Source organism: Macrosteles quadrilineatus, unplaced genomic scaffold (assembly GCF_028750875.1).
Source record: "Macrosteles quadrilineatus isolate MER2022 unplaced genomic scaffold, UCM_ALF_1.0 Scaffold_8__2_contigs__length_117827958, whole genome shotgun sequence".
NCBI lineage: Eukaryota > Metazoa > Arthropoda > Insecta > Hemiptera > Cicadellidae > Macrosteles > Macrosteles quadrilineatus.
This window is the reverse complement of record NW_026542601.1, coordinates 72,512,342-72,534,982: the sequence shown is the minus strand read 5'-3', so window position 1 is coordinate 72,534,982 and position 22,641 is coordinate 72,512,342. Positions and strand designations below refer to the sequence as shown.

Genomic DNA, 22,641 nt, shown 5'->3' with positions numbered 1-22,641 from the left:
TTGTTAATAAAAATTTTAACCGGATTAAAGTGTGCGATGGTGAGGTTGTGGTAATATTATAACTTCCTTTAACCAGTGTGCAAAGTAGCTTTCAATTATAGGCCTACTTTAGGGCTATGCCTCATATATCTATAAAGCTTATTTTTTGCAAAGCATTTGTTTTGGCTTGAAACGGTCAGATATTGTATTTGCGAAGGTTTATATTCATTCCTATAATAGTTTTGCCAGCATAGGTATCTAGAAAAATGCACACTTAATACCAACTGGTGGGCAAACCAACTGCTGTTCTGAATATAAGAAGGTTTAAACTGACTACAAGATCCCCGTCAGTAGAACGGGCACACATAGCTAGTTATTACATAATCATACAAATATACAACCCACAAGGGTTCATGGGACAGAAGTCATATAACCAATGGAAAAGCTTTGTGATAATACCATGACCTCTTGGATTGGAGCCCACGTTTTTCTGTAGATGCATCTACCTAAAATGCAAACAAAAGTTATAGTCTTGAGTCTTGATACAGTTTTCTAATTAATTATTTTTTTATATATACATATTTTGTTTTCCTTGCAGAACAGCTTGGATGGGGCCCCAGACAAAGATCGCATGTCCCTCATTGCTAGAGTGAAAAGAGACATCAAAGAGGTAAGAATACAACTTCAGCAAAGTGTTGGGTTGTTTGAAAATGTATAAACAGGTCAATTTTATTATCAGTTTATTGGATCCTTTTAAGTTACACATAGAAATGGAATGTAGATGGCCCTTTTAAAAAACACAGATAATAGTTAACTACGCAGAGCTGACCTTATGCACGTGGGATAGGTGCAATCGTATACCCAGTTGGGTCACCTTGGGCTTGTTGCAAAATAATAAAAGTTGTTAAAATTAAAAGTCTGATAATTTTAGGAATTTTAGGAGTTTTTAGAATTTTTTTTTATATTTACCGTCTTGTTAGTACAAGCGTAAATATATGTTTTAAGTGTTATAAGATGTTTCTTTTATTTATTTTCCATAGATTTAATAACACGTACAATGCTGCTCAAGAAGTTATTTATAAAAATGACATCCTATTTAAAATGTGTAGTCCTGTAGGAATTTTGCTAGTTACTTTTTGAACATGACCATCCCAACTCAAATTATTATCAACTTCTATCCCAAAAAATTTTGTGACATTTATACTATTTATTTCACTATTATTAATAGTTATACTTATAAGGTAGGGTTTTCTTTGTTCTGTGCTGTTGAAAAACCATTTTGTTAGTTTTCTCCGTGTTCAAAAATAATGTAAGGGATGATTTCACTGGGCTCCAAACCACCAAAGACCGGCTCTGTTATCTTGTACATCTTTAATTTTGGTTAGTGATTCAAACTTTAGCCAATATCATAAAACATAACACACATATTTAACAATAATTGTGTATTGGTACTACAATACTGGCGCCAAAGATCAACAGTAGATTGATTTACGAAATACATTTTTTTATTTGGTGAATTTTTTAAGGGTTTGTAATACAATATGGGAAAAAATTGTGTAACATTGTAATAGAATATCAGTATAACTATCAATTAATTATTATTTATCTATTTTGTTTATTTACAGACAGAAAAAAATAATCTCAGAGACATTGCCAGAAATAAGGTATGTAAATTAATATTTTTTTTAAAAAGTGCTATACAAAAAATCTTTAAATTCACTTATGGATTTATCGTAATTTTTACAAACATACTACATAGCATTCAAATATTTATGAACTAATCTTCAAGACTAAAATTTATTTATAGGCATTTTAACTGTATAGTAATTGGAATGCACTATTTGACAGCAAACAGAATCAGCATATTGTGAAACATTTGTGTTAAGATTCATGAATTATGATTCACTGACCTGTTTCATAATAAATCATTTTAGTATAAAAAAATTGTTGTATATTTTCTATCTAAATATCACATATATGACATATTTTTAAAGATTATGGCTTTATCTATTGGATGGAGAATCGCCTGAAGAGTTTAAAAAACGACTCTACTATTTCCATTATAAATAATATAGTTCTAGGTTTGAGTTTCGCTGTTTGTTAAGCTTTGTTTCCAGAAGAAATTTCATGAAGTTAAAGAAGACTTCAAATTTTCCATTCCACCCAGGTCAGTGAGTCATAGTTTTACATTTCGACTTTTTCTTAATCTTAGGTTATACTGTTAATGTGTAATGTGCATACAAAATAAAATTTTGGCTAAAATTTAATTTTTAACCAGAGTTTTTATTGTTGTTGAAATTTTATATGGATGCTTGTAAAGTTATTTGACATGAAATGGTTTTGATTTTTTCCATAAGCATTTCCTTCTTAATAATTGAATATTTAATTTTAGTTTTTTGTGAAGTCTTACTGATATTTGTCTATGCCCTATCATTATTTATCAGTATAAATTGCTCAATCTTCGTAAACAAATTTATAAATGTACTATTTATAATTTTAAACCCCTGCTAATGTAGGAATTAAGTCCAAGGGCATTCCTTACCAAAAATCTTAAGCAACAGGAAAGTAATTTAGTTTTGAGTTTGCTTCATAACAGACATTGTGTTACAGCCCCAATTATACTTCTTGATAGTCACTGTTTAAAATAACACCAAAACAATCTTTTAAAATTTAGTGTCATTATAAGATTGGTACAGTAAAATATTTGTGACTGGATGACTTAGGGAATGGCTGTGTAACAGTTTTTTTTATATCTAAATTACCCCTTAATATGCTTCTTTTATGTTACTTTTTACCCAAACTTTTATTTTAAGTTGTTCAAGTAAGTATACAAGTTTGAGTAAAAAAAAACAAGCTACAAGTTTGTAGTCCCAATTAATTAGTTTTTGGAATGTTTGGTTCATCTTTATACATTGTAAGTAACTTTTTTATATAGTATGATATATTTATATTCCATAATAAGAAGAATGTTTCAATTGAAATTTATTTTAACATTGTTACAGATTCCTACACAATAATCATCTAACTGTGCCAATGAAGATAATGTGATATTATTATAAGAAAAAGTGCATAATTCTGTATTTAGGGATAGTACTGTAAATAAGAGTTTAGATTATATTTCAACTTAAATAGATGCTTTTGTTGTTTTATTTGGAGTCAATCGATAGAAAATATATTTTCTTAACTCTTACATACACACTAAACAAGATTGTTCTTTATAGTCATATTATTAAAATAAATTAGTTGTTATTAAGAATTGTTAATTTCATTACCTTATCTGTGTAGTTAACTTTTCAAATTGGAAATATATTTTAAGTAATGTTCATTGTATTTATTCTTAAGTTTTTCCCAATAAAGTCATGAAATATCACCAAATCATGAATTTTCCCTGTACGGTTCTCACAAATTTGATAGTTTCTTAGGCATTTTAAATGCAAACAAAATGACACCACCCACGTTTCTGTAAAAATGACAGTTTGGAATTGATTTTACTTTGAATAAGAAAACAATCGCAAAAGAGCTGAATGAAGTTTTAATTATTAATGTAACAATTGGTACGGATATATAAAGGAAATGTAATAAGAAAATGCTAGTTTATATCCTGAATTTGTAGTCTTTGTGGTTTCATGGCTGAGGGTATGAAAATATGAGAGCCAGTTTCTGATACTCATTTTCCGTATGGAAACATATGTGATGCCAAACCTTTTTTCTGCACGGCCTTTTAGAGAATTGCAACATAGTTCAGTTTACGGAGAACAAAATATCTCACAAATTTTGCAGTCCCGACAAGAGGTACCTTTCTTATGTTATGGAGAAATAACATAGGACCGACAAGAGGTCCTAAATCTGAAATGTGATTTATACAACATGCTTTGATAATTCATTCTGGTATGTTTTTTTCGTGATGGCATTATCAATGTTAATCTTGGTTTGTTTTCTACATTATCACATAAATAAAATTATACACAATTTACTAAAAAATGTGGAGGTATATTTCGATTTTACATCAAAACTCATCTTCAGCCTCTGGTAACAACATATCAAGTAAATAAACTATGATTTATAATGTTTGTTTATATTATAAATTAACATATGTTTGAATTGTTTTAAAATTAAGTTAGTAGTGGTTGGGATATGCTTCTTTTATCAACCGCATGCAAGCAGCTTCTTTAAGATTTCTTAGTTTCCAGTCTGCTTCCTGGTAGATCATAGTCGATTCAGTCCAATGTATTCTATTTTCTTCAGAGAAGACATGTCCTTTAAGAAATCTTAAAGAAGCTGCTTGCATGGTGGTTGATAAAAGAAGAATATCCCAACCTAGTGCTACAATCAGCCCCATGTTTGTACCTTTGATTCGACAAGAGGTTGAGAACAAAATTAAAATTGGAAAAACAATAATAAATTAAGTGTGACATCTACATAATATATACATATATAACAACATTTTTCCTACTAACTTAATTTTAAAATAATTCAAACATATGTTAATTTATAAACAAACATTATAAATCATAGTTTATTTACTTGATATGTTGTTACCAGAGGCTGAAGATGAGTTTTGATGTAAACTCGAAATATACCTCCACATATTTTAGTAAATTGTGTATAATTTTATATATGTGATGAGTAGCCAACAAACCAAGATTAACATGCTTCGATAAAACAATTATTTAAATTAAAGCTACCGTGAGTTAAGACAAAAATTGGCATTGCCTCCAAAGAGGACATTACAAGCTTTCTTTTGATACCAAAATCGTTTCTTAAATACAAAAAAAAAACTGTCCTATAACTTAAAAAAAAGAAATCGTAGATGTATGGGACTTGCACCAAGTGATTTGGAATTAAATAAAGAATTCAAATATATATACTGTATATATATAAAACTCATACCCGACAAGAGGTCCCTTTCCAATCCACATCACATATTATAAAATAAAGTTAAATACAATAATTATGAAACAACAGCTGGTCCCACATGTAATAAGCCATGTATAAAGACAGCTTCTATCGTAATAGCTGTTAGGCTTTCGGCACAACCCTATAGTTTTGTTCCCTTATTTTTAGGTACACATAAGAACAGTATTCATTTCTAAATTTAACTGATTCAATCATTTGTGTTATTTATATATATATATATATTATAATGGATTAGGTTATAACCTTTTTGTATAATAATTACAAAATATTTACTCATTTCAAAACTGCAGCTCAATATCCATACACTGTTCCGTTGATATTTAAGTTTTTATTTAACTGTAAATTTAGCGGAAACTGAAAACCTGTTGGTAGTCATAACTAAATCATAGATTAATTTTGTTCAGATTTTTCAAAAAAAAAGAAAGCAGTGAAGTATGAAAATTGACGATTTTAGTTTAGGGATGTTTGTATAACAGTTTACAGGTATGTACAATAGATGTTCTTTACCTGGTTTATGTTCTAAAGTATGACTTGCATCCAACATGTTGTACTTTTGGCAATAGCATTATTTAAGAACTAAAAATTGACGATTTCAGAATAAATTATTTAAAATGTTTCAGATGGCTAAAGAACACAACTTCAAGTCAAAGAATGAACGTTCAATTGGGCTGGGTACTCCAGGAGCAGGGAGGGTGAGTTTTGACATTTCGTTTGGCAAATTAATTTTTTAATTCTCAATAGCTTTTATATTTGTAGTGTCACTGTCTTTGTTTGCAAATTATTTCATCTGCCTTTCAACTAATGTTAAATCGTGTGTTTCAGCCAAAAAGTCTCAAGAGAAAAACTAAAGACAGCGAGGACAGTGTAAGTTATTCTCATAACTTAATATGTAAACAAGATCATATATTAACCTGATATACATGTGGAGGATTAGATACATGTGTGTAAACCTCAACTCTAGGATCCCTAAGGGACAAGAGTTAATGATAACTTAAAGACATATTCATTTGTGCATCCCAAAATTGAATCTGTCCCTTTTTAGCTTTTATGCTTATTATATAGCTTGTAAAATACATGATAGTTTTACAAGAGGGCAAATAAATGATTCAGGTTTGTAAACAAAAATTAAAGTAAATCAGGTTTTCATAAGCGATGAAGATGAAGGCGGAGTCCGCTCTCCTCTTGTCTGCGGGAATTTAATGGTACTGTTTTACTAAAAGCAAAGCGGACCGCAATTAGAATCACTTCTCGGCACTCCGCTTTCCACGTTTCGCGCCTGGGAAAACCTGGTTTAACTTTTTTTAACCTGAATCTTTTTATTCTTTCAAATACATCTCCATTTCACTTGTCCTTTCTCCATATTCCTCTTCACCTCATCCATAACCTTCTTTCAGGTCTTCTTCCCTCTATCACCCGCCACTCTATTTTCCTAGTGATCTTCTCGCCTCATATTCTTATTCAACTGTCGAAACCTTAGTAGTTGTTTTTTATCTCCTCCTTTATCCACCTTCATCCCCTTCCCTGTTCTCATCCTTAACTCTAACATACATTGTTCTATTTAACTGGACCCAGCTTTTCCATTCTACACTCACCCTTCACTCATCTGATATACTTAAACACTTTTGCAAAACTTATGATAGCTGTAGCCTGACCATACTACTGGACCGAATTACACGCTGTTGGTACCAGATGAAAGATATTTTCCTGTAGATGTGCAGAATCCCTTAATAAATTAAAATAGGCTCAAAAATAAGCACAAAAAATGAATTTGAAATAAAAAAATTAACATGTGTCTTATGGTTTGCCATGCTGGTGACAAAATAACAACAAAAATATAAACAGAAATCCAAAACAAATGGAAGAAATTCCAATCACATGTTCTATTTACATCGTGGGGTGAAAATAGAGAAATTTGCACAGTATATATTTTTGGTCGAGTTTTCGACCACGGGGCCAGCACTCGTATTTGGATTAAAATACATACCTTTGCGGCGTCCCCTTCTCAATTGATAATTATTGATCATTAATAATAATTATTGATATTCGCAATACTCTTTAAAAATTCTACAGTTGGTATTCTGCCTCATTTTCCCCATACATTCCCTACTTTTGCTCCATACCGGCCTGCAATATGTCTTAAAATCCTTCAAAACTTAAGTAAAGTATTTCCTTGTTCCACCAAGGTTCAAGATTATTGGACCAATTGGTCATAAAGCAAGATATAAATGAATTATGTTATTTTATTTTAAATTTCCAGTGATGGATTAACTGTTTTATTTCTACTTGGTTGCAGTTTGCCTCCTACTTTGATGGTGTTGACCACAATATTGTAGAGGAAGACGACTCGACTCCGTCTCCCGAGAGAACCACAGTGAGTGTCTCATGATATTTTACTAGTTAGGCTCAGTTGTAGATGTTACTGACATCTTGGTAGATTGATCTATTTAATTTTTTACCCTTTAAAAGAGGAGGTTTCCTGTTACAAATAATTTTTCCTTGTGGAAATTTGCATGTTTTTTGTGTAATTTTTATCATCGCATACATTGTGGCGTAGCCTCTGAATCACTATGATTATTACAATAGTAGGTAATATTAATGAAGGCCTTGATGGATTTGTTTTCAATTTTACATGGATACCAAGCATGGCCAATCCTCTTTGACCTAAAGTGTGTGAAGATTTGTCTTACGAAATACGTAACACAAACCCATACAAATATTTTAAAACATTTCAAAAAGAGTGTGGCCATGATTATAGAATTGGACAACACGTGCCTGTAGCCACTGGATTCTAAAAATCAAAATTAGTAATAAACATTACTGAGTGTGACTTGATTTTTCTTACTATTCCTTGCAATAATAAAAAAAAGATTAATTATGTGATTTAGATGCAAAATTGTTACTTTAGGTAGTAAATACAAAAATTATTAGGGAAGTTTCACAAAGTTCTCACTTAAATCTGCATCAACTACACAGGATTATCACTGGAGTATTGTATTTTATAACTCTCTAATCCCTTATAAATCCTTATAAAAATGGGGAGCGAGCTGGTCTAGTGGTTAGAGCGCGGGACTCCGGTTCCAGGGGTCCCGGGTTGAAATCCTGCCAAATCACCAATGGATTTGATCTAAGTAATAATACCGCAACCCCAAGGTCTAGCCTGAAGTAATGTGAAAAACAATTCCATGCTCGTGCCTAGCGTTCTAGGACAAAAAAAATCCCTTATAAATAGCAGGCAGCCAATGCAATGGTTGAAATATTATTTCATTTTAAATCCACTTAATAACATTTTATGTAGTTTTGAATCTCTCGTACGAATGTCATGCTCAAATTTTATTATATTTACTCAATACAGATTTCAGAAGTGTGTTTGTAACTTGCAGATGGCTCTCTTCGAAGTAGATCCGTTTGAGTTCATGACTACTCGGAGAGCTAGTGGCAACCGGACTTATAACCGCGGGGCTCGACACAGTCCCACCACTGACTCACCTAATGTAAGTGTTTATGGACACTTCTCATTATACGCTATATACCTCCTACATAAATACAACATTCTTTCATTGTTTCCATTTTTATGGCAATCCTTTTCAATTATATTAAAATCTCTTTGGTTATTTCGTGTTTTGATTATTTTTGCATCTAAAATGTTTATGAAAAGTTCAACAGGGTTTTTAAATTGTTTGTATTGGTTTTCACACAATTGCAAGTTTAAGTTAAGAACAGTAGTGTTGTGAAAAAAATTGAACAAATCTTATGGTTAGTTGACGGTTTTGGAACAATAAACCTTGTTGTCAAAAACTCAAAAAGTAACTTGGAATTTTTTCTTCTTGAGGGAACTAGGTTTTTTTACAATTAAACACTAATTAAACTAGAATTTTTCTGGAAAAATACTTGCTCAAAGTCTTTTGTACTAATCATATAGTACTGATCAAAAAAAGTATCTCAAGTCAGTTAGGGGCCTACATTTTTTTTACAAAATTAGTTAATGTCTGAAATTAGATCTAGAACCCTATATTTTTATTTGGAACACTTTTTACCTCGTCTCCAGTATATACTGTATATGTTAGCAGTTACTTCTTATTGAACTAAGGATGTTGTTGTACTAAGTGAAATCAATGGTTCTGTAAATAAAGGAATGTTATTTTATCAGCTTCACTCACAACTATTTGAAAACATGTATTGAAATGAAAGAATGTTGTAGGATAGTCAGAAAAAACACACTAAACAAAAAATTTTTTGAGCATTGAGAAGTTTCCATAAATACAGAATCATTGAATTACACTTTCTGTGCAGCAGGTCTAATGTTCATATCACCCAGCTTTTCATATCTGAGCACAATGATGATTTACTAACTAACAGTTTTTAATATTGAATGAAACAAAATTTCCAGTTTCGGGAACTTACAAGGCATGTTTTTTAAGTAAGTACCGTTTTAAAATAAAACAAAAACCAGTATACTTATTGTAATAATTATATTTTTATTTGGAACCCAGTATCTTAATCTACTTTTCGAAATAGTTTCTTTTCCATCAATATTAAGGCATTTATCATATCGTTCCACGAGCTTTTGCATTCCTTTCTCAAAGAATTCTGCCGCCTGAATGGATAACCACTGTGTCACTTCCGTTTTGACCTCATCATCGTTGTCTAGGTGCTGACCACCAAGATGTTGACTCTGGCGTAACATAAGACACCCATGTTGCCTGTAGCAATTTTACCTTGACAATTTGAACAAATCATCTCGTTTCTCCTCGTAGTGCTCAAAAAAAGTCAGTGCACAGCCTAGACGCACCTCAGTCAACATTTTCAGCACCCAGCGTGAGCACAATTTTCGGTACTCAATTTTTCAGTCACAATATCATAAAGAACACTTCTCAAAACTAAAGGAAACTCGTCAGATAATTATGAGATCGTAAACCATCTCTCTCACTTTTTTTGAGTGTTCTCTTTCACTTTTTCATTGACTTTACGCACCAATTCATCAGTAATGACGGATGGCTGCCCAGTGCGTTGCGCCTCATGAACCTTGATATGGCCGTCTTTAAATGACCTTACCCACTTGACTACCATTCCGTCACTCATAATGTTCTTGTCATACACTTTACTAATCCGTCGATGAATTTCGATGGCTTTCACACCTTTAGCACTTAAAAATCGAATTACATCTCACATTTCACAGTCCGTGGCAGTCTCAATTGGTGGCACCATTTTGAACGCTCAAAACTGGATGTAAACATGGCCGATTGTTGCCAAATTTATGGCACAGGCTTGCCAATAGATGCACATTGCACATACACAGAGCAAATGTCCAAAATGGCAATAGCAGCGCTGTAACTGAGAAATTTAAAAACTGTACTTACTTAAAAAACATGCCTCGTATAACATTTGTTTTTTTATTTAACTTTAATTGCAGCAAGTTCCTGAAGACACTGAATGATGATATCTGATTTTTATTTAGCCACTCAGTGTGGTATTTTTCAGATAATTTACATTGTAACAAACGGTATTTCCAGGGACTAAGGGTAAATAGAGAAAACATGTTTAAAAAAGTTTGTTAGTTGTGAATTGTTTCCCATGGCTGATCTCTTGGTTGATTTCCCTGAAGAGAATGAAAGATTTAAAGTACTCTTAAAATGTATTGGAAAGCCTGTGATATTCATATTTAAAAAAAAAACATTTAGTTAAGTCCCAAAAGAGATCAAGTTGAAATAGAGCATCATTTTGTTCAAATATGTGTATAAAATAATTACCCTAATTAGCCATGGTTTACCAAACAGTAATATACTTATGGCAACAATAAGTTGACATGATAAGTAGTCATAAGTAGTCCATAAGTCAACATGGACCCTTTTTAAATAAATTTAACACTCTCTTCTATCTCATCTGAACTTGTAAAGTTATTTGTATTTGGGAATTTACAATTTGTTTGTAATATAGTGAAATTACAAATATTTGGTTTTCAATTAATTGTAAACAAGTTTCTTCCTGTTGCAAAGCTTTTTTATGAAATCTTGTCTCATTGAAAGCTCATCTATGACCAGCTGGTATTGCTTGTGGTGTTGTTTGCCAGAACATTGACAGGTGGCATAGATGGTCCTCAGATGAGCAATATCCGAGGGTGTTTACCAGAGCACCTCCTGACTCAGGGTCAGAAGTCGTCAAACTGCAGTCTTTGGAGGCTTCAGAATCAGTTTTTCTGGTTGACAATGTAAGATCAGTTGTTTGAACTCTTAGTTTAACAAACATGCATGAAGTTCTACATGTATTTTTGTGCGATTTACTTTAATCGTCAATTTGATTTCACTTTACATATCATGTTTTTTACTTGCTTTTTCGTCTTTTGCATGAGTCGATTTAGAGAAAATGTGTTATTGGTGGATTTTATTTTTTACGTTTGTGTCAGTGATTAAATCTAAATCCTTTCAGTATCTATTCCAAGGACTATGCAACAGCTATCTACTAAATGAGTTATTTTTGCCAGGCAGATGGCTAAGGTAAGTTTTGAAGTTTCGGTTTAGTTATCATTAATTGGTGAAATTGCTTTTTACATTAATATTTACAACTTTACGAAAGGAAACCTCCTCTGAAACAATGGGTTTACATTTTTATATATTTTATTTTAAGTGAAAGGCTTTGTAAATAAATTTTTAGCTAAAAAATATTGTGTTTCAATTGAGTTACAGAGTATAAATTATCTGTGGTATTTTATTTTTAGGGAGATAATGTCACTGACAGCCTTAAAAGTGATAAACTGGTAAGTTATATTTTTAATTGAATCATATTCCACTTAGGAACATTTTTGCAAAAGTTTGACATTCAGTGAATTGAGCTGTAAATGCATCATTATTCAATCATAATTCTTAATCTTATGAATATTTTTTTTCGTTACATCCAGAAATTTAAAAACAATTCATAGTTAAATTAATAGCTCAAACAACTCAGTGTTAAAAAAATATAAAATATTTAAAACCCATTTTTTAATATTTCCAGAAAACAATGGCAAGAAAGAGGAGAATCATTCTAGATAACGCAAAGATTCTTCATCAGCTTACCAAGAAGCTGAGACCGTTTTGGCGGAGAGAGCTTGAAAGGTACAACTTGAGTCCTGACAATACGACTGTGGAGTTCACAGGCTCGATGGAGGAAGAGATGAATCAAGCTATTGAGCAAAAGCTTTTGTCAGGCCCCCCTAGTGATGAGACAATGGAGGAGTTGACCAAGGAACTGTTCTCGATGATTGACAAGAGAAAGAGAGAAAATAGATCAATAGGAAATATTATACATGGAACAAAACCTGTAAGAGATCCTTTGATAAAAGGAGTGTTTGAAGTACATCACATTGATCAACTTGGTAAGTACCACTTGCAGTATTGGCCGCAGGATGACCCTGAGGATATGAGGACTCTGAATGGCACTATCAGCATGACAGACCTCAAGATAGACTTGACTCATAAACACGCGAGTAACAAAATACTCAAGAAAATACTGACGATAAAACCACATTATTTGTCACACTCTAAGGCGGATGAGATTTTAAACGTGATTTTCCCTAGAACTTCAGACGGTGAAAAGCTTGAAAGTTATAGAGGAGAATCTGCTTCAATAGCAAAAGTTAAAACTATACCAATCCTAGAAGAAACAACCATACCGGTATCGAGGGGTGAAATGAAACCGATCATAAAAGAGAAAAGTGTACCGATGCAAAGAGAACCAATTTTGAAAGAAGAATCCCTACCACATCCTAGAAGTGAGACTAAGCCGATTTGGAAAGAACAAACTTCAATTACTTCAAAAGATGAAGAAAAATCTCTTCTTAAAGATAAATCTATTTCTCTAAGTGAAACAAGCCACATAGAAAATAAAGGATTTGTAAAATCTTCCACAGAGCTGTTAACAAAACTTAGAGAAACAATCTCAGAAAGCAGAAACATTTCATCGATCCTCATGAATGAAATTGAATCCATGACAAATAAAAAAACAGAAGAGAGTTTGGGGAAACATGAAGAGAAAGTTCACCAAGGTAGTTGGAAATTACATCAGAGGATAAAAGGTTCCAAACCATCTCGCCCGTACCATCCGACATTACCCCCTTTTGTTAGGAGATGGCCAACATTTAGATCAAGACCAGAAGCTTCTGTTACTGAATCACCATCTGTAACTGAATCACCATCTGTAACAGTCTTACCGGAAACTACTTTTGCTACATTCCTTACTATGAGACCTAAATACAGTGGGCCAAGACTGAAACAGCCATTTTTCTTCAGTGACTTCCAACGGATTGAGACTGTTTATCCTTCTACAGCCATGCCAGTAACAAGACAAGAGACTACAGTTGGCAAACTTGGGTGGAAAGAAATGTACGATTTGTTGGGTGTAGGAGTTTCCAGAGAAGATTTGCCAAAAATTACTCCAGAGAGGCTGGATAAGGTCTGGGAATCAGTGGAGAACATGTTTACTGAGAAACCTAAAAAGTTGCCAAAAATTGATGATGAAGATAAAAAGTTTTTTAATCCGATAACTACGGAGGAAACTGTACTATCGGTAGAGAAGGTTGAAACTACCACAGTTCCCTGGTTTTTACGGATGACTCGAAGACAGATTACTACAACAACACCGCTTCCTTCCACAACAAAACGTAGCCATTTACATGTTATCAAACATCATGTCAAGAGGGGTTTTACAACGTTGATGAACTTCTTGGGATTCGGAGATATTGAAAGTGAAGAAGTTAAAGGAGAAAATATGGAATAGGAACGTTGTATCCATGTAAGTATTTCACCTATTATTTTAAAACAATTAAATTATAAATAAAATATAACAAAAGCAATAGACAAATTGTATGGTGACCATTTTAAACCATTTTTGTATACAACACTATAGTTAAAGATAAACAAACTAGTTATGATCCAACTAATATTCAGACACTTTATTTTTCTATATGCAGCTTTATTGTCGAATTTGTCTTAAGGGTTTTTTTAACCTTAACATTATTAGTGCGGTCGACATGTTATAACATGAAAGTCAAATTTATTACAATGTTAAGCAATAACGGGAATTCCTGTCAACAGCACTCAACGTGTTAAAAATTTTCTGTTATTAACATTTACAGTTCTGTTACTGTCTGATGTAAAATGTTTTTGTTTCTCTTTGCAGGGACTTGTTGGGATCTTCAAATGGCTTCACATTATTGCTGTATCATGTCTGCTGTTAAATTTGTTGTCATTATTTAAGCTCTACTCTACTTTATTTGTTAATATTTAATATTGAATTTGTTGTTGATTGTTATATTAGTGTTAAAATATAAATTATTGTTTTGTATCCCATTCTATTATTTTCTATCTGTGGTTTGATATTTATTAGTTATTGTCAGATATACATTTGAAGAAAAAACTGTTGGTAAGTAATTTTATATTGACTTTTTTAAGGGAATGAATTGATTGCTTGAACATTTGTTTGTGTGTATTTTCTTTGATTTATACAACTGTTTGACTATTTGACTTCATTATTCAATAGTCAATGGTATTACTTGAGGCTGGATTTGTAAGTAAGCAAGGAAAGACTAATGCAATTGGCTAATTATCTCTTAATACGTTCGCTACCGAGCGTCGCACATATCCGTGACCATTGCCACGGACCGAGGTATAGAATTTAATCTTACACATAGACTGGCTGTCACTTGGTTAACAGTACACACAGACCATGGGCAAAAACCTTTTAAACAGTGATAATTTACTTTGTAATACTCTGCAATTTTGTTTGTAAATAATATATTCTTGTTTTTTTTTATATGTTGATACCCTTTTCTAATGTCCCATATTTGACACCCGGTCTATAGCGAAGACAATAGTGAAAATTATTATATTTTTATTGAAATAGCCCAAACTCCACATATATGCAACAGTTCATTTTTGTTTGTTTTTAAGTGAAAGAAAGTAAAAAAACAGATTTTTCAAGAACAGTTTATAATTGAACAAATATAAAAGCTATGTGGGAGTATGCAGCATACATACATACAGTGATGCAGCAAAGTAAAGAACAGTTTTTCCAACTATCATATCCACAGACCAAGCGACGCAGTTGTGCGACAGACATCCCTGTAGACCACTGCAGAGAATTCAGTGCCTTCAAATAGACCGTTATAAAGATATAATCATTTAGATAACATTAGAACACCGACACAAATATGCGACGTCAGTCTATTTTAATGTGACGTGCCGTCGCATATATGCGACAGCAGTCTATGGGTAGAAACCAGCCGTCACATATGTGCGCCGCTGGTCTATATAAATTAAAAATGTTGTACTATTGCAGTAGCGAACGTGTTAAAATTTATATTTCATTATGACTGACTGTTCAATATTCTATTCAATTCAGGTTATCACTCACAGATGGCAATAGTTATTTGTGTAACTAGTGTGCAACTTGACACTTTGCTGAGAGAAATGTTTACGCACGAGCCGCAGGCAAGTGTGGAAAGTTTCTCGTGTTACACATTATATATTTTTTCTACAGTTACTATAAAGCAGAAATAATTAGTCTTTCAAACAATATTATACAACACGTTTTTAGGTTAGGTTAAATCCAAGTGTTTAACGAAATGGGAAATACTGCATCAGCTTAGTATTTTTGTGTTGTTTGGTTGAAATACTGGAGTGTGGAAAAAAAATTAGTGCGGCAAAAGTAAGTAAATGCAGCAACTAGCTACTTTGCCCGCTTTGTCAGATAACTGTAGGAAAAATATTTACATTTGTGAAATCTAACTTATTCAATTTGTGCTTATCATAGCCATGATTTATCATGTAAATGTTTGTCTTAAATAACAATGTTTGGATTGAACTAATACCAAAATACTTAACAATTATAAATTACGATTAAATGCTGAATGTGTAAAAACAAAAATGCTCTATGCAAAACTATTTTCGAACAGTTTCAGGTTTCAAAGTCAGACTGCCCATAATACCCAATTGTCCTTCCTGAAACAACTCTTTTTGTTACTTATGATGATAAATCATTTTCAAAGGATAAACTATGTTTTATTTCAATTATTGATAAATCTAGATATACCGTACAAATGTTACTACAAATTTAGATTGTTTCAATATAGATTTTGAATGCCTGGCTCCATCTTCAAATTCACGAGCTGAACTCCATTTTTCCCTCTAATTAACCCATTAATTTTAAAAGTGTTTAACCATAAATTGTATTAACTACACTCTAAACTTCATATTGACTTGTTCATTTTAAAAATACTATAAAAATAAAACATCTCATGAAATGCGTTTGAATCACATTTTGCAAATTGAGCAATCTTGTCAAATCCTTTTTATTTACTGTTATTTAGCATTAGTTTATAAAACTGAGTTCATTTAAGTTCTCTTTCAGCTTTTTGACTTGAATTGTTATGGTGCAAAATTGTTATACTCAAACTCCGAGCTATACATTCAATCTCTTACCCTAAAATATAATATACATTAATTCTGTGAACTTTTGTTTATAATTATTCATATAAAAAATGGTTTTCCTACAGTCACCCGACAAAGTTGACTTCCTTGTACTGTTTATAGTACAGAAAGCTGCTAATTGATATTTATACTTTGTCGTACGGTTTATACTTTGTCGTACGGTTTATACTTTGGCGCACATCAGGATTCCAACGAAACAACACAAAACAGCGTGGTTCTATTATGCACGTAATCCGTGTACACTTGGAAATAAGTTGGCAACACTTAAAGAAAAATAATACTATGAACAGCTGATTGACTATTATAACTACGATTTAACCTGTCATTTCGTGTTTATAGTTTATGTTCTCTTTTTGGTATTTCTGAACTTTCAGGACTTTTCTTTTAAACGTTTTTAAAACATTCCTACGATCTTAATAAACAAGAAAATACCTTGAAGCATTTTTTGGCGCAAAAACCACTGCAAATTACAAAAATATACGGAACTATTTTCTCAAGTCGCGGAGCACATTGCTTGCCGAGGAAAAAATAGCGGAGTGATACGGACCGGAGAATACTTTCTCTAGGGCACCTATTTGTGTTGCCAGCTGAACCTTGAAACGTGTTGTATAGTGTTTGAAAGACTGCTTTATAGTGACTGTAGGAAAAATATAATGTGTAACACGAGTGCAAAAGGCCTTTGCTGCACTCTAGATCATTCCGCTTCGGCTCGTGCGTAAACATTGCTCTCGTGTGCAGCAAAGTGCCACTTTGCTCACTAGTTACACAAATAACTATTGTAGTGATAAAGGATACAATTATTTCATCTTTCAATTTTTTTATATAACAAAATATATTTAATCTTGACTCCATGCTTGATTTGCTTTTTTCAGATTGCCTCTAGATTGATTTATGCCAATTCAAAATAGGTTTACATCTTCAATCCTAGTTTAGTCTTGGGCGACTAGTTTTGCAACAATTGTTTATTTTTCAAGCCTCTTATTGTCTATATAAAATTCATTGAATAATTCAATGACGAGATTGTATTGTGTATTGACACGACATTGTGTTCAAATCATTTTATGTAGGATGACAATAGGCATGAAAATGAAAAACTGGTTTGACCCCCGAGACTGAACTAGGATTGTTGTCATAAGTTACATAAACCTATTTTATATTGTCTTCATTTGCTATCTACATCAATGCATGGCTTTATTATGAACAATCAATACTTATTTGGGGATAATTTTATCTCATTTTGGGATTTTAAATGTTTCTTAATTATCATTTTATGTTTGATTTGAGAGGCTCTTACATTTTATGAGGGTGAGCATAAACAAAATAATTTTTGAAATTTACAGACCACTAAATATTTTACTTTCTTTAATATAAGTAAAGATATAACTTAATACAACTAGCAGAGAACCCGTCCTTCTAAAGGGATTGGCATTATACTCAAGCTTTGCGTTTGCAATGGGGGAGGACACAGTTTGATAAAAGTTGCTTCTTTAAATTGACGGTATACTATAGTACTATACATCTACCATAGCCATAATGTTCTACCACTTAACCCAAACAATAGAGAAAAATAAATTATTAAAGTTTCGCAAAATTTCACAAATTATTCATGAAATTAAAACAATAAACATAACTGTAAACAATCCTACTTTGAAAATGCATATTATAAACTTATATGCCAACCCCGTACGAAGGACGGGTATTCTGCTAGTTTATAATATTAGTAAGATAAGATATCAGAGTTTAACCTGCATAATTAGATATTTTTGATAAAAAATAATTTACTCAGGCTAAATTATGAACTAATTTATTCAGGCTCTTTACTTTAGTTATATTTTCAAAAACGTATTAAAATAATATTTGTTAAGTTTGATCTGTAAAGTTATTCACAAAACTGATCAAAGTAATACTATTTTTTTATAATAAAATCTTTGTAAAATTGAATATATAAGATTCGTACATTGGTTCTTCTAATACTATATGAAATATTACTATTCAATCAGTTGGCTGGTGCTAATATTTTGCTGAATAAATGAGTACAGTATGTAATTTCTATTAAAGATTTTCCATGGCTCATTTTATCATTTTATCTCATTTAATCTTTTAATTTTAAATCTGATGATGATTGTCCTAAGTTTTGTCTATCCCAAAGTGAGGATTTTTGGCAGAAATTGGGTTCCATCTCCTGGGCTAAAACTCTGAGATTGTATCTAATGGTTTACTAACTTGTTTAAAACTATTTTTTTTTTTTTTTTTACTTTTTTAGGATGATGATGATGAAGAACCGTTATTGCTAGTCTCCAGACGTCCGAGATTTTTCATCACTTATCCACCTGAAAATCTTGGTTCCACACCGTGGAGTGTGAGTATATTTCTCACCTCATTACATGCTTTTTATCTTATTCCCATCTTAGTATTACACATTTATTCACAAATTTTTATAATACAACAGCAGCGACAAACTATAGACTACTTGCACATTTTACTTACTCAAATTAATTGTTGTTGCCTTAGCAAAATGCTCGACGTTGGCGGAACAGGCCAGAAAATCATTTTTTACATAAACACACCCAGCAGACAATGTGGGACGGATGGAGAAAACTGGGAATACTCGAGGATAGAAAGAAGAAAAAGGTAGGCTAAATTTAAAAAATATAATCTGTATTATAAAATTAATTCCAGATATTTTTATAATGTGCAAACAAAAAGTATTTTTAAATTGTCCAGTCTTGTAAAAGTGGAATTGCATTTACTTTTGAGACTTTTTCGGTAAGCCTGTGGTAAAACCAAAATTGAGAAGAGGGGGCCTGGTTGTCCTCTCAGGGTAGATTCGGGATACCTCTCCCGGAAAAGATATTATGATTGTGCCGTAATTAATTTCAATTATTTCCCTATACACTAAAGCAGATTTTCAATTTTTCTCAATATTGTTGTATAGCTATGATTTTGATATGATCAACTACAGTGTTGTTCGGATTACATTTTTAGGAGTTAGAAAAGCACTGGGACAAACTGGTTGAGGAGGAGAAAGAATTCCAAAAAGAGTTGAAAGAGCGGTTAATGAAAAGAAAGGTTCTGCGAGCATCTTTGTCAGTGGGGCTCAACAGCACAGTAAGTGGCAACGGCACTGTCCACCACATAGACTCTACAACGTCCATCTCTGTGTTGGACTCCGTGCTGGAACGCAACACTGCAGTCAGCTGATACTTGCAATATTACTTCTCATTGGAAAGGTAAAAAGGAAATACAACTCTGTAAATCTGATTTTTTAAAGATTGAAGGCTTCTTAAATATTGTGTTATCCTGTACACATAAGCCCTAACATCTGTGATTTAAGCAAATAAATATGAAATGAGGTACAATTCATAAAGGTTAAAAATTAAATTTAGTAAATAGGCTCCCTTACTTTCATCTGTAGTCAACATTTTCTACAACAAATTTTCCCTGACTAGTTTTCTTACAAGTGCATCATTTTCCAAACTTGCAACATACAAAAAATTACATGCAACACAATCCAAGACACAAAATATGTAACACGAAACTAAAAAAGATAAAGATAGTTCTACCGTACTGAGCCTGGCTGTGACAGTCAACTAGTGTAGGTTGGCCTCCAACATTGTCAAGGCTTGCAACAAGCCTAGTCAGGAACATTTGGTTGGCAAACATTTATACTACAGGTGGAGCCCATTTTGTCGATAAAGTCCTAGGGTTTTAATTACAGATTGTTTTTAAATAAAGAATATAGGTTTAGTGTTGGCTCGCTAAGCTGATTGATTTTAAAATGGACTACTGCAAATTTGATTATTTATTGTTTATCAATTAACCTACAATGAGCAGTTTGACTCGTTTGTTTGAAAGAAATCCAACAAATTCGGAACCATTACTGAGTGAGAGAAACTCTAATTATAGATGTAAGACATGACTCTATTGTATATATTTCACATCAACAGATTTGTTATTTCGTTATTTGCTTTGTTTTGTAATTAATGTTCATGTTTCTTATACCTTTGTAGTGGTGGCTGGTGGCTGGTGAGTTTAAGTTGTGAGAAGATGCATAGATTGTTTTGGGAGGTTACTGATACCGAGAGAAGGTTAAAAGTAAAAAAAATTGAGTCATTTTAATGTCAGTTTAAACCACGTTATGGATATACTGTTTTATTCATACTGTAATTGCTTTCATTTTCTCTTTGATTATAGTTGTCCTCATCAGTCAGGCATACTTTGCAGAAATATTTTTAACAGAATTTATTTATAGAAATCAATAGCATCCCTGAACAACACTTCTAGAGAAACAATACAGTACATTAATTAACTACAGACTCATATCTACTGAGTCCCCGTGTACTACCTGTTGCAAAAACATGTTGCGTCCATTATCACCCGTTTATTTATTTATTTATTCCAAAAAACTTAGACCCTGCTAACGTTTTTAAATACATTCAAATGCTGGAATAAAAATCATCTTTATGATTATTTATTATTATTAATTTTACTGTTGTCTAGAAAATGGGAGGACTCCGTCCCAAAGTCCTAATGGACCAGCCGCCACTGCTCAGGAATACCCTCTACTGTTATACATCTTAAAACTATTTATATTTTTCAGATAACTTAAACTGCTGATGGCGTGGACTAATATATGGGAAAACTTCCTTTAGAGACTGATTTCTCCATGAGATCTTTATGAGATTCGAGTCGTTTTATGACTTTCACTTGTTTTATACTTTGTGTACCCTTTTGTTATTGATATTATTTAGACGTTTGATACGACAAGTTTTTTTCAGTGACGGTTTTGTGTTTATTTTTTTAATATTTTGCAATTATAAGTGTTATGAGACTGAATTATTTTCTGTACTAAGTTTCCAGAGCTATTGTAAAAGTCTCTCTTGATATTGGAACAATTATAAAAAAATATGAAATATGTTTTGTTATTATATTTTAAGTAAATTATTATTTATTTAGCCAGTAAAGATGAGTTATTGTTTTTTAGTGAATCTAATAAAATTAATAAAATTCTATATAGTATTTAAGTTGTTAAAATTTTAATCAGTTTGTGCAATTTATGCCCCTTAAAATGATTTATTTTGATTACTTTTAGTTTTTACTTTTGCCATGGACAAAAATATTGATACACAATATTGGTAGCTTATGAAGATATAAAAGTAACAGGTGTATGTTGATGTAGAAAAAATTTATAAATAACACAACTAGGGGGTTAATGTCTCAGTTTAAAAAATAACTTTAGCCATCTCTAAGGTAAGTTTTTTTCTTTATATTTTTAACAAATAAATATATTTAAAACTACTTTTTTAACGTAATGCTTTTCCAGTCATATTACATTAGGTTTATGTAGTATTCACTATTGCATTGAAACTAAACTATTCAAATCTACTGTTTTGAAAATTGTATAGATACATTTTTAAAATATTTTGAAAACCCTCATAGCATAATTTAGAGTTTTGCTCTAAGTGTATACCTATTATAGTTGTTTGATAAATATTCTCAGAATTATGTCAAACAGACAACAAATATATGTTTAAGAGGAAGCTAAAAGTTGTGCCAAATAAAAAGTTTGATTGTAAACTGATCAAGCAAACATAAGATAAATGGTAAAAACAAACTTTCTCCTTCCCTGGGTAAATTCTCTATCAGACACAGACACTTCTGACACAAAATGTGACCTGACCAATGACCATTGTACTGGACGATTTGCTCTCCTTCATCTTTTACTTCTAATTTTTTAAATAGCCTGGTAAATAAAATTCATTCTTCGGCTATTTCCAGTATACAATTAATTTTTACCAATGACTTTGAATATTCAAGTAAAATAACCCCTTCTTTTTAAACAAGCTGTAGCAGTTTACTAGTTTTTTTAGAACACCCAAGTAGTTTCAACGACCTTCCCACATGCTATACACGTTGAAGTTATACTAATCAAAATTCATGTTTCTGGCCCCCATACTATACTGTTTTTTAAGACAATAATAGGTTTTTTACATACCTCCATCAAATAGTCCAACGATTAATATTGCTCATCAGCTTACATGTTTAGTTGCGAAGACAACATTTTCAAAGCTTGCAACTTGTCAAAAACACATTTAAAACACCAACGACACAAAGACAAAAAACATTAAAATGGAATTAATACACAGTAAATATTTAGATAGCGCTATCATGATACTGATTTGGTCCGGTGCGGCACGGGGTTGGTAGCAGACTCAGATTTAGATTTAGATTTTAGATATTTTTTGTTTTTGTGTTGTCCGTGTTTTAAATGTGTTTTTGACGAGTT

At 32.0% G+C, this 22,641-nt stretch overlaps 1 protein-coding gene across 1 annotated transcript in view; it reads left to right on the top strand.

Annotated features, from left to right (window-relative positions):
- LOC129000470 (uncharacterized) overlaps nucleotides 1-14,211 on the top strand; it is an 88,676-nt gene extending 74,465 nt beyond the window's left edge. The window contains exons 44-51 of the mRNA XM_054427433.1: nucleotides 578-649; nucleotides 1,605-1,643; nucleotides 5,517-5,588; nucleotides 5,719-5,760; nucleotides 7,190-7,267; nucleotides 11,609-11,647; nucleotides 11,884-13,659; nucleotides 14,047-14,211. Coding sequence (XP_054283408.1) covers nucleotides 578-649; nucleotides 1,605-1,643; nucleotides 5,517-5,588; nucleotides 5,719-5,760; nucleotides 7,190-7,267; nucleotides 11,609-11,647; nucleotides 11,884-13,644 — 2,103 coding nt within the window. The 3' untranslated portion in view covers nucleotides 13,645-13,659; nucleotides 14,047-14,211. The remainder of the gene's footprint in view (nucleotides 1-577; nucleotides 650-1,604; nucleotides 1,644-5,516; nucleotides 5,589-5,718; nucleotides 5,761-7,189; nucleotides 7,268-11,608; nucleotides 11,648-11,883; nucleotides 13,660-14,046) is intronic.
- The last annotated feature ends 8,430 nt before the right edge of the window (nucleotides 14,212-22,641 follow it).